General features: G+C 39.2%; 1 protein-coding gene across 1 annotated transcript in view; it reads right to left on the bottom strand.

Annotated features, from left to right (window-relative positions):
* The window catches only part of KIF27 (kinesin family member 27), a 127,937-nt gene that overhangs the window by 45,310 nt on the left and 55,314 nt on the right, over positions 1-27,313 (bottom strand). The window contains exons 5-10 of the mRNA XM_006145459.3: positions 19,580-19,786; positions 11,623-11,792; positions 10,998-11,101; positions 8,314-8,469; positions 3,161-3,366; positions 21-218 (exon numbers count right to left, since the gene is read on the bottom strand). Coding sequence (XP_006145521.1) covers positions 21-218; positions 3,161-3,366; positions 8,314-8,469; positions 10,998-11,101; positions 11,623-11,792; positions 19,580-19,786 — 1,041 coding nt within the window. The remainder of the gene's footprint in view (positions 1-20; positions 219-3,160; positions 3,367-8,313; positions 8,470-10,997; positions 11,102-11,622; positions 11,793-19,579; positions 19,787-27,313) is intronic.

The raw sequence follows: 27,313 nt of genomic DNA, 5'->3' as shown, positions 1-27,313 counted from the left end.
GGAATGTATGACAATATTACTTTGATTTTTTGTTGATCCCGCTTAATTTCTGCATCCAGTTGCTTTCTGTTTTCGTTTTCTTCTCGAAGTCGTTTTTGCAGCTGTACCTTTTGATATTTCATGTGATCTACATTCTGCTCTAGTTCATTAGCACGTTTCTCATTTTCGATTGATAGTGATGCCAGTTTCTTACTATCTTGTTGCTTCTTCTGTAAGACCTGAGATCAGAGGGAATAATTCAAAATAAAAATCTGCATCTCTCACACATTTGCATACTAAACTTAATCTTTCATTCAATTTTAAGAGCAGGCTTTTTCCTAGATCTTCATTTACTTTAAATAGGTTCACAAACAATTCTTTACTCTTCAACATTTACAATTTTGGAATTGCAATTTTATTTTCTTTTCCTTTTTTTTTTTTTTTTCTTGAGAGGTTTTTGCTATAGGGCACATGCACTTGCTAGAAAGACAGAGAGAGACAGAGAGACAGAAAGCAAGAAATCATCCCCCAGGAGGGATGGCCACACTGCAATCCCTTCTCCTCCATTCTCCTCTCGGGATCTTGGGCACACATGCACACATGCCTGGCGTGAGTTTAAGCTAACAGGTCATGGGAGTGCAGCAATATAGCCGTTATGCCATCTGCTGGTCCCAAGGGATTGCAATTTTCATCAGCAATGTAAACATATAAAGAATGATGGAGCATGGTGGTTAAGGGCGCTGGACTCCCATATAGCTGACTGGGGTTTGAGTCCTGGACCTGGCAGCATTTGTTTTCTCTCTCTCTCTGTCCCTCTCTGGTCAAATTAAAAATAAATAAATAAACAAATAAAGTTAAATTAAAAAAAAAAAAGAAATGAGACTTCCTGGTGCTTAAAGCCAAAGAGAACAAAATGGATTTCTGTGCATTTTAATTATTTTAACTTTAAAAATATTGTATATACATGGTAAAAATTAAAACAGTACAAACTAAATTTATATTTAAAAGATTCTCTCTTATCCCAGACCTAGTCGACTTGTCATTCTCCCTGACATAAAATTACCATTTTGTTAATATTCTTCCATAAATAATTTAACACATATGCATATTAATAGCTTCATAAATGTTCTAAATAGAATACTTTCTACCTCCTTTTGTTTTTCTACTTATTTTAGTGGTCACTTCGTATATGTTCCTTCATCGTGACTACAGTATTCCACTATGCTCTTGTTTTATAACTAGGTGTAGCCCACATCACTAATCCGTGAATTAAAATGATCATAACTGATACTATGTTCCCTGAGAGTAACCACCTTTATACTTATTGATACTATTTTAATTTTAAAAAAAGAATTATTTAACTTTATTTATTCATTCATTTATTTTTAATTAGACCAGAGAGAGAGAATGAGAGAAAGTGAGAAAACAAGCCACTAGGTTGGGGACTCAAACCATAGTCGGCCATGTGGGAGTGTCTAGCGCCTTAACCACCAGCCACCTGCTAGTCCCCGACTATTTTTAATTTTTATCTTAAGCTTCTCTTCATTTAATTAAAATTATCTTTATATGTACATAGCATTAAAAATGTGCTAATATTTTCAAAGTGTTTACACAACTAATATAAAATACCAGCATTAATCCTGATCAAGCAAATGAGCACATGCTAAACTTACATTATGTGCTATGCACTGCAGTAAGTACCTCTTAGGTAGTGTGAAAAAGTTAAGAGGAGGTCATCTGTAAATTATGCAGACCACAATTATTTCCTTTATTACACAAAGTCTCTCACAGCGAAATATCTCCTGTACAATAGGTTTCTTTTTATCTGTAGTTATTATCTCTGAAGTTATAGATCAATCCAGACATTTGGAAATTAAAGATGAGTTATAATACTCAAAGTTATTACCCTTTCTTAAACCAGTCAGTTACATTTTTCAGAAAAACTATCTGAAATAGTTCTCATTTGTTATCTACAAAGTGTCATGTGCCATGTATATACCAGATATTTTATATGTATTATTTCACCATTATTTAATCCTTGGTACATCAGGAAAGGGCACGCACTTGATTTGCAGTTGTGTTTCTAATATTCAACCTAAAATAATATGTATATTTTAAGGTTTTGCCATAGGGTGTGTGCACTGGCCAGAGAGAACAGAGACAATAAGAGGGAAAGTGAGAAGTCACCCCTGCAGGGGGATGACCATACCACAGTTCTTTCTCCTCTTCTGTCCTCCTAGGATCTTGGACAAACACGAAAACGTGCCCAGCATAACTTTCAAGCAGCCAGGTCCAGGACTTGAACTACAGTCACCCACATGGGAGGTCAGTACCTTAACCACTACACCAAAATAATATACTTTTTCATAAAGAAAGATGCAGAGTCTTTTAAAAGTTTACGAAAGGGGTCAGCAGGTGGAATGGTGGTCAATGTGCTGGACTTCCACGTGGCTGACCATGGTTTGAGTCATGGACTTGATGGCTTGAAAATCATGCTGGGCAAGTGTTCAGGATCCCAAGAGGATAACAGAGGAAAAGGAAATGCAAATGCAGAAGGGATTGCAGCATGGCCATCTTCCCTGGGGGGTGATTTCTCACTTTCCCTCTCACTGTCTCTGACTCTCTCTGAAAGGCGTACAAACCCTACGGTCATGAAAAATATGTATTATGAAAAAATTATGAAATTTCAATTTTTTTGCAGCCAAACAAACTCATACTATAATTCCATTTCTCTATGAGCTTTTTTGTTTTTGTTTTTCATTATAGGGTACATGCACTCGCCAGAGAAAGAACGTGAAAAATCATCCCCTGGGGGGAGGGCCATACCACAATCCTTCTTGTATTCTTCTCTCATGATTTTGGGCACATACACGCACATATGTGGTATAATCTTCAAGCCTCTAGGCCTAGGACTCAAACTTCACAGTTTGTCATATGTAATCCAACTGCCCTCACCTTAACGTCACCTGCTGGCCCTCTGTGAACTTTTTTTTTTTTATAAGTCCCCTTGTATACTACCCAAACTGTAAAATACATAACCTGACAGCACACTGAGAAAAACTGCCATCCAGTTTCTCTTCCTTGTAAAAACTGAATCCTACTTCCTTGCTAATTCAGTCTAGGAATCCTGAAAAACAGGAAGGCTTAAATGAAACTTTCTCCATTACATTTCTAAAGTTACCTGGACCCTCAGCTTTGCAGCATCCATCTTTTTACGGAACTCTTTCTGTAATTTTATCTTCAATGCAACATCAGAAAGATCTTTGTTTTCCAGTTCCTGTAGCTGCTTTTGTGTTTCAGTCAGTTCCACTTTGGCCTGTTCTGCTTCATGCTCTAGTTTCGTTACTTTCAGAGAATATTGTTTGCTTACAGACTTGGCATCGTTACCTTCACCATAAATAATAATCATAATAATTAAAAATTTGTGGGGGGTAAAAAGACATTAAAACATAAAAAATGCTCTAATCTAAAAACCCAGCCAGGCAGTGTTACTATGTAAGGCATATCAGTAAAAACTCAGTTGTCTTCACCCATCCATCAAGTAAAGCTTGCCAACAGACCCCTTTAATGCTTATTCCCCTAATAACTGTCCCCATCTGGTGCCACTCAATCTTCTCACTGGTTCCTCTTTTGTGTTTTAGTGTGACAGTTCTAATCCTCTGTATTTGCAGTTGGGCATCAAACTCCAGTTAAGGCTGTCTGGAGTGGCTTTGTCCTCTTGCTTAGTATACTTTGGCTTCCTGCTACTCATAATCTATTTTCTTGAATTCCTTTATATATTTTTTTAGTTACTAAAAAATGTAAACATTGCAAAATAAAAAAAATAATGAATGTCCATCACCTAGATACAAAGTTATCAAGATTTTGTCAGGGGTGCTTCAATTGTGCCTTTTGTTTACTTTGCTTAAATATTATAAAGCAATCACAGATGTCAGATGACTCACCTATGACTATTTCAATATTCACCTATAAAAAATATGGATGTAACCAGGAAGTCATTATCACACATAACAACATTAATGGTCACTAATTCACATTCAGGCTTCCCCAAATGTCTCAAAATGTCTTTTACAATTGGTTGGTTTTAATCAGGATCCAAATAAAATCCACATACATCTGATTGTTATGTCTCTTAAGAATCTTTTTTTTTTTTGGAGAGATTTTTGGTATAGGACACATGCTCTCACCAGAGAGCGAGAAAGCGAGAAATCACCCCCCGGAAGGATATCCACACCGCAATCCCTTCTCCTCCATTCTCCTCTCAGGATTTTGGGCACACACACACACAAGAGCCCGTTGTGAGCCTTCAGATCTGAGACTTGAACTGTAGTGGGCCATGTGGGAGTCCAGTGACGTAACCATTATGCCATCTGCTGGTCCCAAGAATGTTTTATTCTACAGGTAACAGCCTCCTTTTTCATTACATTGAACTTGTTAAAGATGAATTCTTTTAAAATGCTTTTTAAATTAATATTTGGAACGCAGAAAAACAGAACACAGCTATTTCTGCATCTCTTCATTCTAAGTCCAAGTATTGACCTTAAAAACTTGGTTTTGATGTACTCTGACCAGGCAGCTGTCCCTGAATCAGACAGGCAAATCCAAGGCAATATGAAATAGGAGTTTAGAGTTCAGGGGATAAGTAATCACCAGGGGCAGTATATACTACTATTACATAATCTGTTGTATTACTATACAGAAAATCTTTACAATTTTTTTTTAGCTGTTTGCAATATGAGGCATATGTTTGTTGGAGAGAGAAAGACAGAGAAATGGAAAGTGATAGACTCCCAAAATATTCAGACAAGAAGTCATTTTAAAGCTTAGGTGTGTCCTGGTGTGTCCAGGGAAGCCATGCTCTAAACCCATCTCCTAGACTCCCAAAATATTCAGACAAGTTAATGTCTAGATAGGTCTCAGTGCACAGTAGCCAAGCATCTGAATCCTTTTAGAGTCATTGAAATCCTCAATACTTACTGAAACTCCTGCTTTAATGAAGAAATTTCTTTCTATAAATCTAAACTTCTAATCTTACTATTGATGCCGCATTGCTAAGCTCTGTGGAGGAGAGATTTTTGTCACAGAATGACCAGAAACAACCGCAGAGGCACAAGAAACATGAAAACCAAGAAAATATCTCTCCCCTACGGGAAAAGAACAATACTTCATTATCTACAGACAGTATAACAGAATTCATGGAAATGTCTGATAAAGACTTCAGAATATTCATAGTGACAAAACTAAATGAGATGCAAGAATTGAGAGATAATGAACTCCAGAAGATGCTGGAGAAAAGAGAAAATGAGGTCCAGGAGTGTTGAAGTGCTTCCATGATCTGAAAGAGGAAATACACACCATAAAAAAGAATCAAGTGGAGCTATTAGAGATGAAGGCTGCCCTTCAGGAAATCAAAACATCCCTTGAAAGTATTAAAAGCAGATTAATCCATGCAGAAAATTGAATCTCGGATGTTGAAAGCAAAACCTCTGAGCTAGAAAAAACAACCCAAAAAACTGAGAACCCCCAAGAATGAGAATACTATATGAGAAATACTAGACAACATAAAGTGCCCAATCATTCGGATAATTGGTATACCAGAAGATGAGAAAACTAATAAGGGCATTGATAATATATCCCATGAAATCTTGGAAGAAAACTTTCCAAATCTAAAGAGGCATTCAAATATCCAGACCCAAGAAATACAAAGGACCCCTAATAGAATCAACCCAAGAAGATCTTCTCCAAGGCACATCATAGCCAGACTGTTCAAATGTATAGACAAAGACAAGATACTAAAATTGGCAAAAGAGAAATGTCAGGTTACTTAAAAAAGTTATCCTCTCAGGCTAACCTCAGACCTCTCATCAGAAACAATACGAGCAGGACCAGCAGTTAGCGTAATGGCTATGTCGCTGGACTCCCATGTGGTCGACCGTGGTTTGAGTCCCAAACCCGGCAGCTTAAATTCATGATGGGTGCATGTGCATGCGTGCCCAAGATCCCAAGAGGAAAATGGAGGAGAAGGGATTGCGGCATGGCCATTCCCCCTGGGGGGTGATTTCTCGCTTTCTGTCTCTCTGTCTCTCTTTGTCTTTCTGGCGAGTGCACGTGCCCTATAGCAGAAAACCTCTCCAAAAGAAAGAAAGAAAGAATAAAAGAAAGAATGGGAAAACATATTCAAAGTGTAAAGTGAAAAACAGTTTCAACCAAGAATACTACACCCAGCAAGATTATCTTTCATATGAAAAGAAAGAATAAAAACATCCTCAGATAAACAAGACCTGAAAGATGACCAATTTAATGCTAGGGACAAGAAATATCAACAATGGAGAATGTTAACTTATAGGATTTAAATGGAAATATTGAACCACAGCAACACTGCATATTCAACAGAAGTGAGTTTGAACTAAAGATGAACTGGCGAAATAGAATTTTGTAACTTTTGAGTAAAACATTACTGATTCCTTTTACCATGCTTTATTTTCCCAATTTAAACAGTTTACTTTCTTTTGAGTTGTTGATAGGTTCAGCAATATGTTAAAATATTTTCCTTGTTTGTTTCTTTAAATGGAAACATAAACTTTTCTTCCTTCCTGATGCCTCTGGAATTGGAAAATATTTGGGAATATTCTTATTTGTGGCAGAAGGTTTATTTGTATAAGTTCAATAATGTGTTTTGCATTGATTCAGAAATTGGAAATATCATTGGACAGGGCTTTGACTGGAAGGCCATATCTGAAGATTAATCAGAAAACTATAGTACTAAGGTGGATCTCAAGTAAGCTAACAGAATCTCTTAGAAAGATGGCCTGGTATGATAAATAGTTCTGCCTGGCAGAGAGGATTGGAGAAGATACATGAAAAAATTTATAACATAAAATAACCTGGACTTTTCCAGCCCAGCATTGTAATCAGTAGAGATTGCAAAAGAGCAACCACACGAGGGGAGTATATATTATATTTTTTTGAGAGGTTTTTGCTATAGACTACATGTGCTCTCCAGAGAGACAGAAAGAGACAGAGAGACAGAATGCAATAAATCACTCCCCCAGGGGTATGGCCATGTCGCAATCCCTTCTCCTCTCGTGATCTTGGGCATGCGCACATGCACCCAGCATGAGTTTAAGCCCCGGGGTCCCGGACTCGAACCGCAGTGGGCTACATGGCAGTTCAGCGACATAGCCATTACAATAACTGCTGGTTCCTCCAGAGGATTATATTTTGAGAAAGACTTTGAAGAAAGAAAAAGAGACTGATCTTTGCTAGCAGATGGTATATCACAGAATACTTGGGCAGGGCTGAATTGAGAAGGTTTATGTGTGACTTGTGTGCTGGGCATTTGCTTTTCAAAAATTTGAATAAGTGACATGTAAATATTTTCTCAAAAATATTTAAAACCATACTGTTTCTGTTGTAATAGAGTCACAAACAAAATTATGAGAAATATTTTGAACATTATCTTTAAAATTCAGTATTTTAAAATTTTGAAAGTTGTTTATTAACTGTCAAGAACTATGGAGTATGAGTTAAAATTTTTTGATATGCAAAGTAAATGATTGTGGAAAATATAAAAATAAATTTAAAAATGAAAAAAAAAAGTGAGAAATCACTCCCCCAAAGGGGATGGCCATGCTGCAATCCCTTCTGCTCCATTCTCCTCTTGGGATTTTGGGCATGCATGCATATGTGCCCAGTGTTGATTCTCAGGCTGCTGGGTCCAGGACTTGAACTGAGTTCCACCATGTGGGAATCTAGTGCTTTAACCACCATGCGATTTTTCTAGCCTCTATAATTTTTTAATAAAAAGGAATTATTGAACTAAATGTACTGTGAGCTCTCTTCTGGGTCTAGAATTCTATCAATATTTCACTAAATTTAAAATACATACAACTATTACGTATTTTAACAACTCTTCTTGGTCTCTTCATGGGTTGTTCGCAATGCAGATATTTTATGATAGTCTTGAACTTTGAAACCAAAGTAAATTTCACCACATCTAAAGCAATTTTAGGGCTGGCCCTGTAGCCTAATTGTTAAAGGAGCTGGAACCCCCATAGTTCACTGCGTAGTTTGAGTCTCAGACCTGGGGGATTGAAAAACATACTGGATGCAATGTGCGCATGTGCTCCAAATCCTGACAGGATGGAGAAATAGAGGCACAGGAGCTGTAGCATGACCATGACCCACTGTGGGGTGCTCCCTCCCTCTTCTTCTCTGTTCTCTGTCTCCTGGCAAACACATGTGCTCTCTGGCAAATTGAAATTAAAAAAGAAAAGAAAAGCAAGTTTAGAAGCTCTTCTTTCTCATATAGGCTGGTTCACAAGAGAGTGTTACCTGTTTTTATTAATTCTTTAATCAGGTCTTCCTTCATCTTGATGTTAATTGTAAGTTCTCTCATTTTTTGTTTAGCTTCATTAAGTATGCGTTCTGAATTCCTTAATTTTTGCAAATTCAACTCTTGACTCTCCTGGAGACATTCAACCTTTAAATCTTTAAAATAAAGGAAACAAAACAAAAATAAATCTGATCATAAAATATTCAACAGAAGCAGATTTTAAAAAAAAAGTAGACAGAAAGCAATTTAAAGTCAGGGAAAGAAGGAATAAAATGGAAAGGAAGGAAAGAAAGGGGAGGAAACACAGTAATTGGAGTCTTAGCATTTTCATTTCCTTAAAAGAGTCTAAAAATGGAGGAATGAGTACTAACTAATGGCTATGATGTTTCCTTTTTGGATAATGAAAATGTTCTAAAATTATCTGTGGTGATGGCTGAACTCTGTAAATATATTAAAACTCTATTACATTGGGAACCAGCAGTTAGCGTAATGGATATGTTGCTGGACTCCCACGTAGTCGACCACAGTTTGCGTCCCAGACCTGGTGGCTAAAAACTCACGCTGGGCACGTGTGCGTGCATGCCCAAGATCCCAAGAGGAGAATGAAGGAGAAGGGATTGCGGCGTGACCATCCCCCCTGGGGGGTGATTTCTCGCTTTCTGTCTCTATGTCTCTCTCTATCTGTCTGGCGAGCGCACGCGCCCTATAGCGAAAAACCTCTCCAAAAAAAAGAAGAGTGTAATCCAGCACCGTCTAGTACTATCTTGCACCAGGGTGTAATTCATCACCAAGCATACCGCTTTAGTTCTGTTGACTTTTTGTTCTTAGCAAGACTATCTCAATGAAGGAACCAGTATACTCATTTACGCCCTAGCAGAAGTCTTTTCTCTGCCTGCAGATCAGCTCCAAACAGCTCAAGGATGGTTATTTGCATAGCATTTATCTTCACTATTTCCACATTTTTAAACATATTTTAGGTTTACCTATAGCTGATTTATGGTCAATATTACATGCATAGGTTCTTAAGAAGATGCTATCTTCATAGTTGAGTATTTATGTTACTTTTTGTGGGTTAACCACTAATTAGTCAAAAGAAATGAGTTAAAATTTACTGTACCACAGTTTTTGCAACCTAAATGTTTTTGATGCTATTATGCACAAAAATTCTCATCAACAGAGTACTAAAACATTAGTACCATGTAGACGAACTGGACTCTAATGCCAAGTATATCATTAATATGAGGCATGAGTTGAAGCAGTAAAGCAGACACTTAGTAAATTATTTATGATGTATTTCAAAGTAATCAAAAGTACAAAGGTAGAGCTAGCCCCCATCAAGTGGTTAAAGGAGTCAGATCCCTGGGCTGGACCTATGGCCTAATGGTTAAAAAGCCAAATTCTACATGGCCAACCAAGTGGTTTGAATCCTGGCCCCAGTGGTTTGAAAAACATTGTGTGTGTGTGTGTGTGTGTGTGTGTGTGCATGTCCCAAATCCCAACAGAATGGAGAGGCAGAGGAGAAGGGATTATGGCATAACCAAGTCCCATTGATCTCTCTGTCTCTGTCTGTCTCTGGTGAGTATACACATCCTCTCAAAATAATAAAAAGGGACAGGGAGCTAGATCCCACATGGCTGACCATGGTTCAAACCTTGGCCACTGCAGGTTGAAAAACATGCCAAGCATGTGTGTGTGCACGTGTGCAGGTATATATGTGTGTGTGTGTGTGTGTGTGTGTGTGTGTGTGTGTGTGCACCCAAGTTCTTGAGGAGACAGAGAAATAGAGAAGGGATTGTGGCATGACCATGTCCCATTAAGGAGTTCTTTCTCCCTCTCCTTCCTCCCTTTCCTGTAAGCTTACGTGCCCTCTGGCAATAATATTTTTTTTTTAAAGAACAAGGCACATCAACTCAGATAGGAATCTTAAAATCCCTATTCTGAGAGTTAGCCTGTATCTCTAGCCAGAACTGATTGGTAGAAAATCTTTTTTATTAAGGAATGAAATCAATAAAAGTGAGCCAGCCCACAGCTGGAAGTTAACGCAGTTAGTTCCCTGTGGCCGACTGTGCTGTTCAAGTGCGAGACTTGGAGGTTTGGAAAACATGCCACATATGTGTGCCCAAAATCCCAAGAGAAGAATGGAGAGAAAGAACTGCAATATGGCTATAACCCCCATCACCTTGGAGGAGGCTTTCTTGCTTTCTGTCTCTGTCTCTCTGGCAAATACACCGTATACCAAATTTTTAAAAATGAGTAGAAGTGGGACTAGTAGGTGGCGTAGTGGTTAAGATGCTGAACTCCCACTAGTTGACCGTGGTTTGAGTCTTGGATCCAGCAGCCTGAAACTCACACCAGGTGCATGTGTGTGCATGCTCAAAATCCCAAGAATAGAGGCAAAGGAACTGTGGCATGGCCATACCCACTGGGGAGTGATTTCTTGCTTTCTGACTCTCTGTGTCTCTTTGGCGAGCACATGTGACCTATAGCAAAAATTTCTCTCAAAAAGAAAAAAAGTACAAGTTAGAGGTAGAACAGAAAGCATAAAGGAAGTTCTACCAACCAGGAAAACATTCCTACCAAATTCTATCTTTGAGAATTCCTAGATGTTTCTTAAATTATCAAATAAAGAAAAATAAGTATATTATAACCATTAGATCCAAATTATTTAAGAAAGTCTGCATACCTTCATTCTCCAAATGTGATTTTTGTGTTTCATCCTGAGTATCATTCAATTCAACAAGAGAACAATCAGAGCTTGGCTTCTGAATCCATGAATGACTTCTACATCTGAGGGAAAAAGAAAAAAAAGGTAAGGATCAAAGGTACATTGTTTGTTAGCATTTTCTAATTGCCCTCAAATTAGTTTCTTCAAAAGTGATAGTAACATTAAGAAATTTTGGGGGCCAGAGGTGGTGTGGTTAAGGCTCCCACATGGCCAACCTATATCAAAAACACCTTAAAAAATATATATATATAAGATAAACAAAATTTTATAAATATTCCTCAAGATAAAAGGATATTCCCTCCCCCTCCCACATTGAATTCAGTGGAAAATTCATCATGTTTGTTGCCAATGTCACAGCGGAATCAGGAAATCAAAAAAATTCCCTCTGAAAGCAAAATTATTTTTCAATTGTAAGATTGTTTACTTGTGTTCAAACACTTTCATAAAACATTAGTTGTAAATACATTTAGGAAAAACTACCTGTCCTATATTAAATGGAAGACATACGTGTTAGTGAAAAACAAACTACATCCTCTGTACACATTAAACCACGTAACTTAAAGTCAGACTATATAAAATGTACCTAATTCCAGATTTCTCTTGGTCTTCTGATTCTTCATCATCGCTGTTATCAGAAAACTGGCAATGGAGGACTTCATCTTGTTCTTCTATGTGACTCAACAGCATCTGGCTTCGTGTTCGAAATCCAGCAAATACTCGATCCAAAGAGTATGCAGCAGGGCTTGTGTAGACCTTGTAAGTGATTCCCCCACCCGACAACAAAAAAGTGATTTTTAAAATGTCTGTTTCCATCCAGTTACTTAAAATGCTGTTTTAAAAAACATTTAGGTGCCTTTAAATAGTTGATCTCTTAAAATATGCCCCTCCCCTCAAAAACAAAGTCAAAATCAATTTCACAATACCATTAAGCCTCACGGACATGTAGTTCTTTCAGAATCTATACAGCTCTTTTCTTTTCTTTTTTTTTTTTCCTAAAAAGCTCTTCTATCTTTAATTATAGCTTCATGGAAAACAGTATTCAAAAATGAAACCAGAGAGGCATGGAAAACATCCCAGCTCTTAAACACAGCACAGATACTCCCCAACAAGAGTGCCCACTCTCCAGTCTTCCTAGTTCAGAACACTGGGAGAACTGTGTTGCTACTGAAGGTCTCCATCACACTCCAGGTCCCTATCCCACCACAAGAAGAAATCCGGAGTTATCAACACTTACTCTGCCGGGGCAAAATATTCCCAATTTGGATATCAGAATATATTTATTCATATTTTATATGCAGTGGGTGGGTGTAACTAAATCAATGCTCTAAGTGATATATATGTTTTGTTTTGTTTTGTTTTGTTTTGTGTTAAGCTTCTGCTATGGGGTATATGTGCTTGCTAGACAGATACAGAGAGAGAAAGTGAGAAATCACCTGCCAGGGAAGATGGCCATGCCGCAATCCCTTCTCCTCCAGTCTCCTCTTGGAATTTTGGGCATGCACATACAAGTGCCTAGCATGATTTTCAAGCTGCTGGATCTGGGACTTGAACTGTGCAGCCAGCCATCTGGGATCTAGTGCCTAAACCTGCTCGCCCTCTAAGTGATATATGTAATACATGTCATCAGATACCTTTTTATGTGCTAGCATGGGAATTTTCTATATTTTATAACATGTTTTATTAGAAATACAGTTTACATTCTCAAAAAAATGACCTTGGGGACAAAATGAATATTGAGTGAGAAGTTGCCTGTATACTTTTGTTGCAGTTTCTATTACCAAATATTCCCTTGTTCATCACCTCTCAAGGGGATTTCTCAGAAAAGGATATAATAAAATCTTAGAGGAGGCATTCAGTATTTTAATGTTCACTATAGGCTATTAAAATTGTTAACATGGGAACCAGCAGTTAGCGTAATGGCTATGTCGCTGGATTCCCACGTAGTCGACCGCGGTTCGCGTCCTGGACCCAGTGGCTTAGAACTCACGCCGGGCGCATGTGCATGCGTGCCCAAGATCCCGAGAGAAGAATGGAGGAGAAGGGACTGCGGCGTGACCATCCCCCCTAGGGGGTGATTTCTCGCTTTCTGTCTCTCTGTCTCTCTCTGTCTGTCTGGTGAGCGCACGCGCCCTATAGTGAAAACCTCTCAAAAAAAATTGTTAACATATAGCAGAATATATGTAGCACATAGTATTGTATGGTATTGTATGAAGATTCAATTAGTAATAGTAGGTCCCTCCCTCATGTATTCTCTTCCAGAAACCTCTACATTGTATTGAAGATCCTCTTATAAGGGACAGCTGGTGGCAGTAGTTAAGGTACTGGACTTCCACATGGCCGACGACTGTTTGAATCCCAGACCTGGTGGCTTGTGCCCTATAGGAAATTTAAAATAACAATAATAATAATGATGTAATAAATAAAATTAAGTAAGTATTTTTTAAAAAAGAGATTCTCTTGGGATTGGCAGGTGGCATGGTGGTTGGGAGCACTGGACTCCCACATGGCCAACTGTGGTCTGGGTCCCAGACCTGGAGGCTTGCTTTCTCATTTCCCTCTCTCTTTTTCTCTCTTGCTCTGTCCCTCTCTGGTCAAATTAAAACAAACAACAACAACAAAATAATAAGTAAAATTAAATAAAAATAATTCTTTTAAAATTAAAAAAAATTTTTTTTAAATTTTTGTGCCTTTATTTTACCTAATTAGACCATCTGTCAAATCAGCATCATGACTGATGAAGACTAAAGTTTTCTAAATGGTCTCCTGTTCTGGGGTATGCAATATGAGGAAGGGGAATTGTTTGCAGAAGAACCAAATCAAGAAGCATCTGTTGAAGGCACTGTAGTAAAGCACCTAGACCCTTGTGGGAAGGCCCCAGTTTTGCACCCCAGAGCCTCCCTGTACATTCTGGACATGCATGTGCTATGATCCAGACTGACTGAGATGAGGATGGATCCCAGCATGAAGACCCTGTTGAAGACGACTTTCTCTCTCTCTCTTTCTGTTTGTGTACCTTCATCCCCCAAACTTGACTTCTGTGTTTCACCCTGAATATCATTCATTTCAATAATTTTCTCCCATGGAAGAAATAGACCTTTAAAAATATTTGAGGGGCCCTCTGGTGGTGTGCTGGTTTAGGTGGCTGGATCCCACAGGGCAGACTCTGCGGTTCAAGTTCCAGCCCTAGTGACTTGAGAAAAATGCTAGATGTCTGTGCATGTGTGCCCAAAATCCTAATGGGATGGAGAAATGGAGGAAAAAGGACTGTGGTGTGACAATGTCCCAATGGGAAGTGATCTCTCTCTCTCTGGCTCTCTGTCTTCAGTAAGCATATATGCCCTCTGGCAATTAAAAAAATAATAATTCATTAAAAAATAAAAGATTTTACAAATATTTCACTTTTATAAATTTACAGATTCTATAAAGTTTTAGAAATATATTCCTTAAGGGGACCAGCAGTTGGCGTAATGGCTATGTTGCTGGATTCCCATGTAGTCAACTGTGGTTCAAGTCCTGGACCCAGTGGCTTAAACTCACGCCAGGCGAGTGTGTGTGTGTGTGTGTGTGTGTGTGTGCCCAAGAGCCCAAGAGGAGAATGGAGGAGAAGGGATTGTGGCGTGGCCATCCCCCCTAGGGGTGATTTTTCACCTTCTGTCTCTCTGTCTGTCTCTGTCTTTCTGGCGAGCACATGCACCCTATAGCAAAAACCTCTCTTTAAAAAAATTATATATATATATAATTATATATATATAATATATACATATATATACACACACACACACACACACCTTAAGAACAACTATGTAGGGCCAGCAGGAGGCATGGTGGTAAACACACTCCGTGGTTCAAGTCCCAGACCAGGTAGCTTGAAAAACACACAAGGCATGTATGTGTATGCATGCCCAAAATTCCCAGGGGAGAATGGAGAAGGGACTGTGATGTAGCCATCCCCCTCAGGGATGATTTCTCACTTTCCCTCTCTCTGTATCCTGTCTCTCTCCGAGGAGTGCACAAGAGGAGTATACACGACCTATGGCAACAATGACAACAACAAAAAAACTATATTAAGTACAGAGTGCAACTTTTTAGCTACTGTCTTTATTTCTTTTTCATAATACCATATTTTACCAAGTCTAAAATACTATCAGCTGTAAGACATGCAATTATTTTATAACATTGAAAGAAAAAGATGTCAAACTCTGACACCTCAATTGTAAACCATATCTTTCCATCAAAGATAAAAAAAAAGTAAGTGTCTTACAATCAATGAAGTATGATAGATTTTGATCAGAATTTGATGTTAGATTAAAGCTAAATAATGATTGGGACCTTCTTTGTAATTTCTTTTTCTTTGAAAATGCTTTTTTAACATGTATATCATTGGCTCTTCACTTTAATTGTATCCTATTTACCATTTTAAGAAAGTAGAATCCTCTGGTATTTTTTTCTTTAAACCAGTATTTGATTTATTTCATCATATGAATTTTTACTATATTAAGTACAGAGTTCAACTTAAGTACAGAGTGCAACAGAGAAAGTTTTTTCTTCTTTTTCTAATTATTTTGACAAATTAATACTTTCATTTATCGGAATACTATGTAGTTGTACAATATTTTTAAGAGCTTTACATAAACTACATACAGGAATTTCCATATTGGTATGAAACTTCTCAGATTAAGTGACAGTCAAAAATAACTTAAATGTCAGGGCTGGCATGTGGTACAGTGGTTAAGACGCTAGACTCTCACGTGGCTGACTGTGGTTTGAGTCCCAGATTCAGCAAACTGAAACTCATGCCAAGCCCATGTACATGCATGCCCCACATCCCAAGAGGAGAATGGAAAAGAACGGACTGCAGCATGGGCGTTCCCCTTGGGGCGTTGGGAGGAGGTGATTTCTCGCTTTCTGTCTCTCAGGCAAGTACACGCTCCCTCTAGCAAAAAAACTTTTAAAAAAGAACAAACAAACCTTAAATGTTCAATTATAGGAAAAAGTACATAATGGTATACACTTAGAATAAAATACTATATGGTCATTAATAATCATGATATTATGAAGGGATAGTTAATAAATGTCAAATGCAAATAATACATTCTTACACAAGAAAAGCTAATAACAAGTTATATTAAATAAGATCTTTTCCCTCTTTCCTTTTTTTTCCCTCTCATATATATAAACAAGCATTAAAAAATAAAAGACATTTCCCCTTTTCTTCTGAAAATATTTTAAATTGAGAAATATTCCCCTCACCAGGCTATTTTTTTTTTTTTTTGGAGAGGTTTTTGCTATAGGGCGCATGCGCTCGCCAGAAAGACAGAGAGAGACAGAGAGACAGAAAGCGAGAAATCACCCCCCAGGGGGATGGCCACACCGCAATCCTTTCTCCTCCAGTCTCCTCTCGGGATCTTGGGCATGCACGCACACGCGCCCGGCGTGAGTTTTAAGCCACTGGGTCTGGGACGTGAACTGCGGTCGACTAAATGGGAGTCCAGCAACATAGCCATTATGCTAACTGCTGGTCCCTCGCCAGGCTATTTTCACCTCAAAAAATTTTTTAGAGCTAGATTCCAGGGAGAAAATATTAGAATTGGAAAATATTAGTGAGACTTCTGCCAAGGAGATACAAGTTCAAGAGAAAATGAAATGGTATTTCAGATGTCCTCTTTAGTATAATATAGCTAATTTTGGTATTCTATGTGAAATCTTCCCTTCAGTCTTAAAACAAAGGACTAGGCCAACAGGCCCTGAATAAGCCTGCCCTATTGTGTGTCTTCCCATCCAGCCTGCCTTCTCATGGCTGCTGTGGTGAACACTCCAAGTACGAGAGAGTGAGATATGAGTACCCTCCACGGGATCTGGCCATGCTGCAGTTCTCTTCCTCCAGTCCACCTGCTGGTCGGATCTTGGGCACTCATGGCAGGTTGACCAGACCAGGGATTAAAACTGAGGGCACCATGTAGGATCCAGTTTCTCTCGAATAGCATATTATCACCTTGCCATGAAGCTAGTCCCCAAATGCTATTTATTTTTAAATAAAAGAATGAACAGAAACAGAAAATTCTTCCACATTACTAGCCAACAGTAAAAAAAAGAAATTTTAAATATAGAAGACTTGATCAATATAATTAAGTTGAATTATTAGACATGAAATCTGAATCCTGCAAACAATTTATCTTCTCAAATATTCTATAATTGGCCATATATTCAACCATAAAAAGGTCAATAGCTCTCCACAGTAAAACTGAAATGAACAATAACAGTGCTTTAAAATAAAAAATCTGACCATTCAAAATGAGAAAGCATAAAGGCAAGAATAGCATCTGTTTTATTTACTCTCAGGTATCTGAGCCCGAGATCTAATAGAGGCACCCCATGATCGTATGTGTAGGATGCAGTGTGCCAGGCAATGTGTGGGCGCTGGCAGAGTCAGGACCTCATGTGAACCCTCCATATAGCACCAACATGTTACTCCCATTCTTCCAGATAAGAAATCTGGGGCTTCCTCAGGCCTGGTCATGTCTAGGGCTACAAAACAGTGCTGGTCTTTACACCCAAACCTGCCTGATGCAAAGTCCATGATGCTGCTCATAAACCACAAGCTTCTCATATTTCTTTTCCCAGACTATAACCACCAGTAGATCTCACTTAAGTTATTTCCCTTTATAAAATTAATAAGTAGAGTGAACCAGCAGTTAGCGTAATGGCTGTGTCGCTGGACTCCCACGTAGTCGACCGCGGTTTGCATCCCAGACCCGGTGGGCGTGCGTGCCCAAGATCCCGAGAGGAGAATGGAGGAGAAGGGATTGTGGCGTGACCATCCCTCCTGGGGGGTGATTTCTCGCTTTCTGTCTCTATGTCTCTCTCTGTCTGTCTGGCGAGCGCACACGCCCTATAGTGAAAAAATCTTTCCAAAAAAAAAATTAATAAGTAGAAACCAAAATCCATGACTCTGCTAATTAAGTCTTTTCTGTAGTAAAGATTCCTTGATAGTTTTTCAAGAGAAATTTATGTATGCATATATTTACCACCCATGCACATTTTTATAAATAAAATAATAATTTAAACCAAGTTCCTTTCCAATCTTTACTTATGTCCACTTGGCAAAACTGAGTAATACACATCAATGATATTTTGAAAATAGTAATAAACCAAATAAGCCAAAATAAATACTTTCTAACCTCATCTCAACTTTGTGTAGTTAAAGGAAGAAGAAAATTCATGAAGATATCCACCTCTTGGATGCTCAAAAGTCCATGAAACCGAGCAAAATAAAACTGCTAAGAACACCATCAAACGTCCAAACATCCAGATAATTGGCATTCCAGAAGGTGAAGAGACCCATAAGGGCATTGATAATCTATTCCATGAAATCCTGCAAGAAAACTTTCCAAACCTAGAGAGGCATTCGAAGATCCAGTCCCAAGAAATACAAAGGACCCCAAATAGAATCAACCCAAGAAGATCTTCTCCAAGACACATTATAGCCAGGTTGACCAAAACTGCAGACAAAGACAAGATACTAAGATTAGCAAGAGAAAAACAGCAAGTTACCTACAAAGGACATCCCATCAGGCTAACAGCAGATCTCTCATCGGAAACAATACGAGCGAGGAGAGAATGGGAAAATATATTCCAAGTGTTAAGAGAGAAGCAGTTTCAGCCAAGAATACTGTATCCGGCAAGATTATCTTTCAGGTGGGAAGAAAAGACAAGAACATTCTCAGATAAACAAAACCTGAAAGAATTTACCAGCACCAGACCAGACCTCCAAGAAGTTCTCAAGGATGTGCTGTATCAGGAAAACTAAACGCAGATACATGGAAATAAGAGTCCAAAAACTGAGAAAGTAGCTAACTTAATCATAGGGACAAGTCTGGAGTTGAATACTATATCCCAGAATTTAATCAGGAAAATTGAACCAGAACAGAAGATAAAAGTATATGAGACTGATAGGTTCATGCACCTACCATTTGAACAGAATCCTAACCTGTTTCCGGGCTTTAAGCAAAGTTCCTTGGCGGTTCTTTGATTTAAGTTAAAACTGGTTTTCTTAGTAGTAACGAGGGAACTCACCTTTGAAAGTAGTCAGGTTATGTAGGAAATTGTGTGATCAATGCAATGTGGGTGGGAAGGGAATGGAGGACAATTTTGGACACTAGAGGTGGTGTGAGAGGAGGGTGGGAAGGGACAGAGGGTCAGAAAGAGGGGTGGAATTAATTCTAGCAACTAGAAGTGGAAATTTATATTTTTTGTAATGTGCATGATTAAAAAGCAAAACATACAGAAAACAAGAAATGGAAGATCATTTGCTGACAATAACATGTTTGTTGATGTGCTTGATTGAGACAATATACAGTGTACTCTGGATGGAAAATCTCATTTTGTATGCTGTAATGATGTACAGTGAATGAATGGAAATAAATTAATTAATAATAATAAATTTCTTTTAAAAAAAAACTGCTAAGAGTGTACAAACACATTGTGATGTCATATATAGTTTCTTTAAATCTCAAAATAAGAAAAAGATTGTCTGCTCTTACCTTTCTGGAATCTTGTCTGGATGGAATATAAATATAATGCCCCAAACGAGTGTCAAATGGTACAGTGTATGGCCTCTTTTCAGGGATCCTGGCATCTGGCCCATCTCCACAATTCTCCTTAGCTGAAGAAGTCATTGACAGGTTAAGTTTTGTTAGTTCTTCACTCAGTTGATCCATGAGAAGTTGTTGTTCTATTATTTTTTCATTCTTTGTAGGAGAGAGAGAGAATTTTAAAAATAGAGAACTTTAATACATGTGTAGATTATGTTTAAAAATGAGTTTTTCAGGACCAGCAGATGGTGGAATGGTTATGTCTTTGGACTCCACGTAGTCGACGGCAGTGCAATTTGAGTCCCGAACTGGGCAGCTTAAACTCATGCCAGGCACCTGTGCATGTGTGCCCAAAATCCTGAGAGGAGAATGGAGGAGAAGGGACAGTGGCATGGCCATCTCCCCTAGGGGATGATTTCTTACTTTCTGTCTCTGTCTCTCCGGTGAGCACACGCATCCTATGGCAAAAATCTCTCTCTCAAAAAACAGAGTTTTACATTGATCAAAATCACAACTAACTTTTTTAATTTTTTTTTTGGGGGGGAGAGGTTTTTGCTATAGGGCGCGTGTGCTTGCCAGACAGACAGAGAGAGACAGAGAGACAGAAAGCGAGAAATCACCCCCCAGAGGGGACGGTCATGCCGTAATCCCTTCTCCTCCATTCTCCTCTCGGGATCCTGGGCACGCATGCACATGCGTCCGGCATGAGTTTTAAGCCACCAGGTCCGGGACGCGAACCATGGTCGACTACGTGGGAGTCCAGCGACATAGCCATTACGCTAACTGCTGGTTCCCATAATCACAACTATCTTAACAGTGCAGTCAAATCTCATTTACCCAAGGACTACTTGCTTTCTGGTGTTCACAACTGACTAGGATTGTTCCACAAGGTAAAATCTTTGGAACAGTAAGCAGCAGGAAATACAGCCCAAATGGTCAAATATTCAAACAAATGCCCCATGGACTGTGAGTGGTTGTTCGGCCAGCCTGACGCGTGTTGATTAGCTATCTTTTTGAAAGTATGGGACCCAGCAGTTGGTGTAATGGCTATGTTGCTGGACTCCAATGTAGTTGATTGCGGTTTGAATCCTGGAACTGGTGGTTTAAACGTGTGTGTGTGTGTGTGTGTGTGTGTGTGTGCACACACCCAAGATCCCGAGAGAAGAATGGAGAAGGGATTGTGGCGTGGCCATCCCCCCCTGGGGGGGTGATTTCTCACTTTTTGTCTCTCTGTCTTTCTGGAGAGCAGACGTGCCCTATAGGAAAAACTTCTCAAAAAAAAAAACTTCTCAAAAAAAAAAAAAAAAGAAAGAAAAGAAAAGGAAAAAGAAAGAAAGAAAAAAGTATGAACTTTCTGAGTGAAATCTAGGAAGAAACAAGGAATAAGAAAGTTGAAAGATAGAGAAAGAATTGCAGACTGTAGAGGTTGTTCCAAAAGATAGAAAATGGTAGGCCAGCAGGTTGTGTGGAGGTTAAGGCGGGTGGATCCCACATGGCTGACTACATGGTTCAAGTCTTGAACCCAGTGGCTTAAAAAAAACGCTGGGTGGGGGTGCATGTGTGCCCAAAAAATTCTAAGAGGAGACTGGAGAAGAAGGGATTACAGTGTGGCCATCTACCTTGGGGTGATTTGTCACTTTCTCTCTCTGTCTCTGACTCTCTTTGGCGAGTGCATATGCCCTATAGCAAAACTTAAATTAAAAAAAAAAAAACAGACTTCTTAGGATGGCTAAAATAAAATAAATAAATAAGAATAAAGATAGAAAATGGTATCAGGAGCAGGGAAGTAAAAGCCTTAACTCAGTGAAAACTGAAGTTGAAAGTGTAGAGATAGAAGATAGTTGTGGAAGGAAGGAGAACCTGAAAATCAAAAGCAGACACACAGGGCCTGGATCATCTTAACATATATACTACAATGTTTAAATCAGAAAAAAAAGAGCACCCTAAAGTTTCACTGTGTTAAATGCTGAGCAATAAAATTGCAAACTTACTAAAAAATCATTTATCCAGGGCCAGAAGGTGGTGTGGTGTTTAAGGCAGCTGGATACCACATGGTGGACTGTGCAGCTCAAGTCCTGGACTCATTAGCTTGAAAATCACTCCAGGCACATGTATGTGCATGCCCCAAATCTCAAGAGAATGGAGGAAAAGGGACTGCAGTGCGGCCATCCCCCCGGGAGGTGATTTCTCACTTTCTCTCTCTGTGTGTCTGTCTCTGGCAAGCATACACACCCAATAGCAAGCTAAATATATATATAATATATTCAAATAATTATAATACACAATATTGGGCCAGCCCTGTATTGCAGTGGTTAATGGAGTCAGTTAGCACATGGCTGACTACAACTTGAACAGAAACCTCATTGACTTAAAAAATAGGTTAGGTGCATATGTACACATGCCCCAAATACTGACAGGATGGAGAGATAGGGAAATGACTGCAGCATGACCACACCCCACTGGAGGAGTGCTTTCTTTCTCTCTCTGGAAAGCACACATTCCCTCTGGCAAGTAAGAAAAATAAAATAAAATACACAACATCAATGGCATATAAGTTGGGAAGTATTAAGTGAAGTTCTTACATTGTTTGGGAAAAGGGTAAAAGTACCAATTAATATTGACTATTTAATAAGTTAAAGGTACATGGTATACTTTCTACCATAAGCACTGAAAAAAAGAATATAAAGCACTATCCCAAATTAATGAAGAAAACAAGATAAAAATACCCAATTAATCCAAAAGAAGGTAAGAAAAGAGAGATCAAGAAACAGAGCAGGAAGGATAAATTAAAGCATAGTGAGTGGTAGATTTCAAACAAAATATAACAGTAATTATGTCAAATTCATGAATAAACTAAAATCTAACTAAAAGATATATGGTCAGAGAGGACTATAAAATCATCTAACCATATGCTATTTACAAGAAATACAACTAAAATTGACATAGAAAGATTAAAGATAGAAAAACGCGGCACGCCATTTAAATATAAACCAAAAGAGAGCTGTTATAGTTATAACAATATCAAAGTAGACTTTGAGGCAAAAACCATTACAAAAGATAAAAAGAGATAAAAAAGTGATTTCAAGGTCCATTCATCGGAATGATCTAACAATTCTACATCTGCATGCACTTAGTAACACAGCTCCACTACGCTTAATGCAAAAAACTACAGTACTTCATGGAGGCAAAAGACAAACCCAAAATCACAGGAGGAGATACTAACATCACTCTCTAAATTACTGATATAACCAAAAGATCCAAATAGAAATACAGCTTTGAGTAACAGGATTAACAGGACTGCAGAATATACATTATTTTCAAATACACCTATATAATATTTATCAAAACTGGCCTCACAAGGTTAAAATATTCAAAGAATGGAAATCATACACAGTATATTATCTAACCATACTGCAGTTAAACTGAAAATTAATTTTAAAAGATTGGCCTGTGGCATAGTGCTTAGGTACAGTGCATGGAGACTTGGATCCCATGAAGTTAACCATGGTTTGAAGCCTGACCTTGATGACTTGAAAAACATGTTGGGTGCATAAGTCTGTGGCCCAAATCCTGACAGAATAGAGAAGAGGAAGAAAAAGGATTGTGACATCATCATGCCCACTTCGGATGTTTTTCTCTCTCTGTTTTCTCTCTCTCTGGTGATCACATGCACCCTCTGGCGATTAAAGAAGAAAACGAGAGGAAAATGTTTAAAAAATGAAACCTCCCATATACTGGAATTGAAATAACTCTGTAATCCATATCCAAAGAAAAAAAGTCAAAATAAAAATTAGGAACTTTCTGAAAGTCAATGCAGGTAAAGATAAGATTAGGAGGATACGTGTAACATTAAATGTATATATTACAAAAGAAGAAAAGCTAAAAATCAAGAAGTAGGCATCCATCTAAATAAGTGAGGCCTAGTTACAGTGACGTAGGAGAAGCACAGTGCTCTAAAGTGCTGGAAGCCACAGAGAAGTCCAGGTTTAGTTCTTAGGTTAATCTGCACATACCAGGCATGTGTGTGTCTGTGATCCTAGCTGGCTGAGAGCCTGAGAGGGTGGGTGATTGCAGCACTAGACCCTATTCAGGTTGTTGTCTCTTTCTCTCCCTCAATAAATAAATAAATAAACTTTTTTTAAAATAGTAGTGATAAAATACAGAAAACTAATTCCCTCAAATAAAGTAGAAAAAATTATACAATGAAGAGCAGACATTAATGGAATAATGAACAAATGGGCCAGCAGGTGGCCTAGTGGTTAAGATGTAGGACTCCTACGTTGCTGAATGCAGTTTGAGTTCTGGACATGGTGGCTTGAAAATTATGTCGGGCACATATTGTGCATGCCCAAAAAGAATGGAGAAGGGATTGCAGCATGGCCATCCCCTATTTCTTGCTTTCCTTCTCACTGTGTCTCTCTGTCTCTCTAGTGGGAACATGACAAAAACCTTTAAAAATAATAATGATGGGGACCAGCAGTTGGTATAATGGCTATGTCACTGGACTTCCATGTAATTGACTACAGTTCAAGTCCTGGACCTGGTGGCTTAAACTCACGCCAGGCATACGTGTATGTGTGCCCAAGATCCTGAGAGGAGAATGGAGGAGAAGGGATTGCAGCATGGCCATCCCCCCCTAGGGTGTGATCGCTCTCTTTCTGTCTCTCTGTCTCTCTCTGTCTTTCTGGTGAATGCATGTGCCCTATAGCAAAAACCTCTCATAAAAATAATAATAACAATAATAATGAACAAGCAGACAATAGTTAAGATCAGCCAAATCAAAAAGTCTCTTTGAAGATACTCATAAAACTGTTTATTTTATTAGTAAAGCTGACCAAGAAAAAAAGGTAATGTTAGAGAAGACACAAATACCAATCAGTAATTTGGATATATATGTACCTATATAGAGAAAGGAGGATATACAACTACATAAAGACTATCACAAACTTAAGCCAATAAATTTGAAAATTTAAATACAGTGGTCAAATTCCTAGAAAAATTAACTTATCAAAACTGAAGGGTAGGGTGGGATAAAGTATAAAAGACCACATGCTTGGTAGGTCAATTCAGCCAAATTTTTATTTTTAAGAGAGATTTTTGCTACAGGGCGTGTGAGCTCACTGGAAAGACACAGGAAGAGAGAAAGTGAGCAATTACCCCCCAGGGGGATGGCCATACCTCAAATCCCTTCTCCTCTCAGGGTTTTGGGCACACACACGTGTCCAGTTTGATTTTCAAGCCTCTGGGTCTGGGACTCAAACTGCAGTTAGCCATGTAGGAGTCCAGTGCCTTAGCCACTATGCCACCAGTTGGCCCCATGATTTTATTATTTTATATTGAAGTTTTTCCCTTGGGATGTGTGCACTTTCCAGAGAGAGAGAGAGAGAGAGAGAGAGGCAGAGACAGAGCCAGTGAGAGGTAAAGTGAAAATCACTCCACTATCTCTTCTCTCCTCCATTTTCCTCCCAGGATCTTGGGCACGCACCCACATGTGCCTGGCGTGAGTTTCAAGTCACCAGGTCCAGGACTGGAACCACGGTCAACCATGGGGAAGTTCAGCACCTCCATCAACACACCATCAGCCGGCCTTCAGCCAGCCATTTAAAGAAGAAATAACACCAGGGCCAGCAAGCAGTGTGGTGGTTAAGACACTGGACTGCCACATAGCCGACCAGGTTTTGAGTCCTGGACCCAGCAGCTTGAAAATCATGCTGGGTGCATGAACATGCATGCCCAAAGTCCTAGGAGGAGAATGGAGGAGAAGGAATTATAGCATGGCCATCCTTCCTGGGTAATAATTTCTCATTTTTTCCTCTCACCATTCCTCTCTGGCAAGCACATGCACCCTATGGCAAAAAATAAAAAAAGGAAAAGAAAGAAAGAAAGGAAGGAAGGAAGGAAGGAAGGAAGGGGGGAAAGCAGCAGAAGAAATAATACCAATTTTTCACACACCTTTGCAAATATAGAAAAAGAAGGAATGGGCCAGGTGGTAATGCAGTTGTTAAGGTGGCTGGATCCCACATAGCAACTGCATAGTTCAAGTCCCTGACCTGGCAGCTTGGAAAACATGCCAGGCACGTGTGTATGCTTACCCAGAATCCCAAAAGGAGAGTGGAGGAGAAGGGACTGTGACATGGCTATTCCTCCTGGGGAAGGGTTCCTCTCTGTCTCTCTCTGGCCAGTGCATACACCCTCGAGCAATTTTTTTTAAAAAAGGAACACTGCAGCCAGCAGATGGTGCAGTGGTTATAATGCTGGACTCCCACATAGCTAAGGTTTGGATCCCTGACATGGCAGCTTACTTTCTCACTTTCCCTCTCTCTCTTTCTCTGATAACTATAGCAAGTTAATAATAACAATAAAAATGATAATAAAATAATTTTTTGAGAGAAATTTTTGCTATAGGGCACGTACACTCGCTCACCAGAGAGACAGAAAGTAAGAAATCACCACTCTGGGGCTGGGAGTGGAGGGCTGTGGCTATTTTCCTCCTGTGATCTTAGGCATGCACACACATGCACTCAGCGTGAATTTCAAGTCATCAGGTCTGGGACTCAAACCACGGTCAACCACATGGGATTCCATCACCTTAACCACTATGCCACCTAATGACCCCAAAATAAATAATTCTTTAAAAAACCAGCAGTCAGTGTAATGGCTATGTTGCTGGACTCCCATGTAGTTGACCACGGTTCGAGTCCCAGATCCAGTGGCTCAGACTCACACCCAGCACTTGTGCGTGTGTGCCCAAGGTCCCGAGAGAAGAATGGAGGAAAAGGGATTGCGGCGTGGTCATCATCCTGGGGGGAGTGATTTCTCATTTTCTGTCTCTCTGTCATTCTGGCGAGCGCCCACGCCCTGTAGCAAAAACCTCTCAAAAAAATTTTTTTTAAAGGCAGGACCAGCAGATGACATAATAGTTATGTTGCTGGACTAAGGAGCTGACCACAGTTTGAGTTCCAGACCTGGTAGCTTAAAACTCATGCCAGGCACAGAAGATGGCAGTGCCTAGAGGCTGTGCAAAGAGCTCTAGCTATTGCCCAGCGTCAGCTTCCGAAAGAAGAGACCAGGATGAATGCACAGAAGAAGAGAGGTTTTGTTATCAAATGACCAGAAACCACTGCAGAGGCACAAGAAATATGAGAAATCAAGAAAATGTCTCTCCCCTAAGTGAAAAGAACAATCCTTCATCATGCACAGACAGTACAGTAGAACTCACAGAAATGTCTGATAGAGAATTCAGAATATTCATAGTGACAAAACTAAATGAGATGCAAGAGCTGAGAGACAATGAACTCCAGAAGATGCAGGAGAAAAGAGATGAAGAAGTTCTTGCACAATCTGAAAGAGGAAATAAAAAAAAGAACCAAACGGAGCTGTTAGAGTTGAAGGCTGCAATACGGGAAATCAAAATCTCCCTCAAAAGTATTAAAAGTTGAGGGACCAGCAGTTAGCATAACGGCTATGTCGCTGAACTCCCATGTAATTGACTGCAATTCAAGTCCCGGACCCAGTGGCTTAAACTCACGCTAGGCGCGTGTGCGTGCGTGCCCAAGATCCCGAGAGGACCATGGAGAAGGGATTGCGGCGTGGCCATCCCCCCTGGGGGGTGATTTCTCGCTTTCTGTCTCTCTGGCGAGCACGCGTGCCCTGTAGCAAAAACCTCTCTAAAAAAAAAAAAAA

Source organism: Tupaia chinensis, unplaced genomic scaffold (genome assembly GCF_000334495.1).
Source record: "Tupaia chinensis unplaced genomic scaffold, TupChi_1.0 Scaffold000147_1, whole genome shotgun sequence".
In the NCBI taxonomy this organism is placed as follows: Eukaryota; Metazoa; Chordata; class Mammalia; order Scandentia; family Tupaiidae; genus Tupaia; species Tupaia belangeri.
The sequence above is the reverse complement of the archived record's forward strand: the minus strand, read 5'-3'. Positions and strand labels throughout refer to the sequence as shown.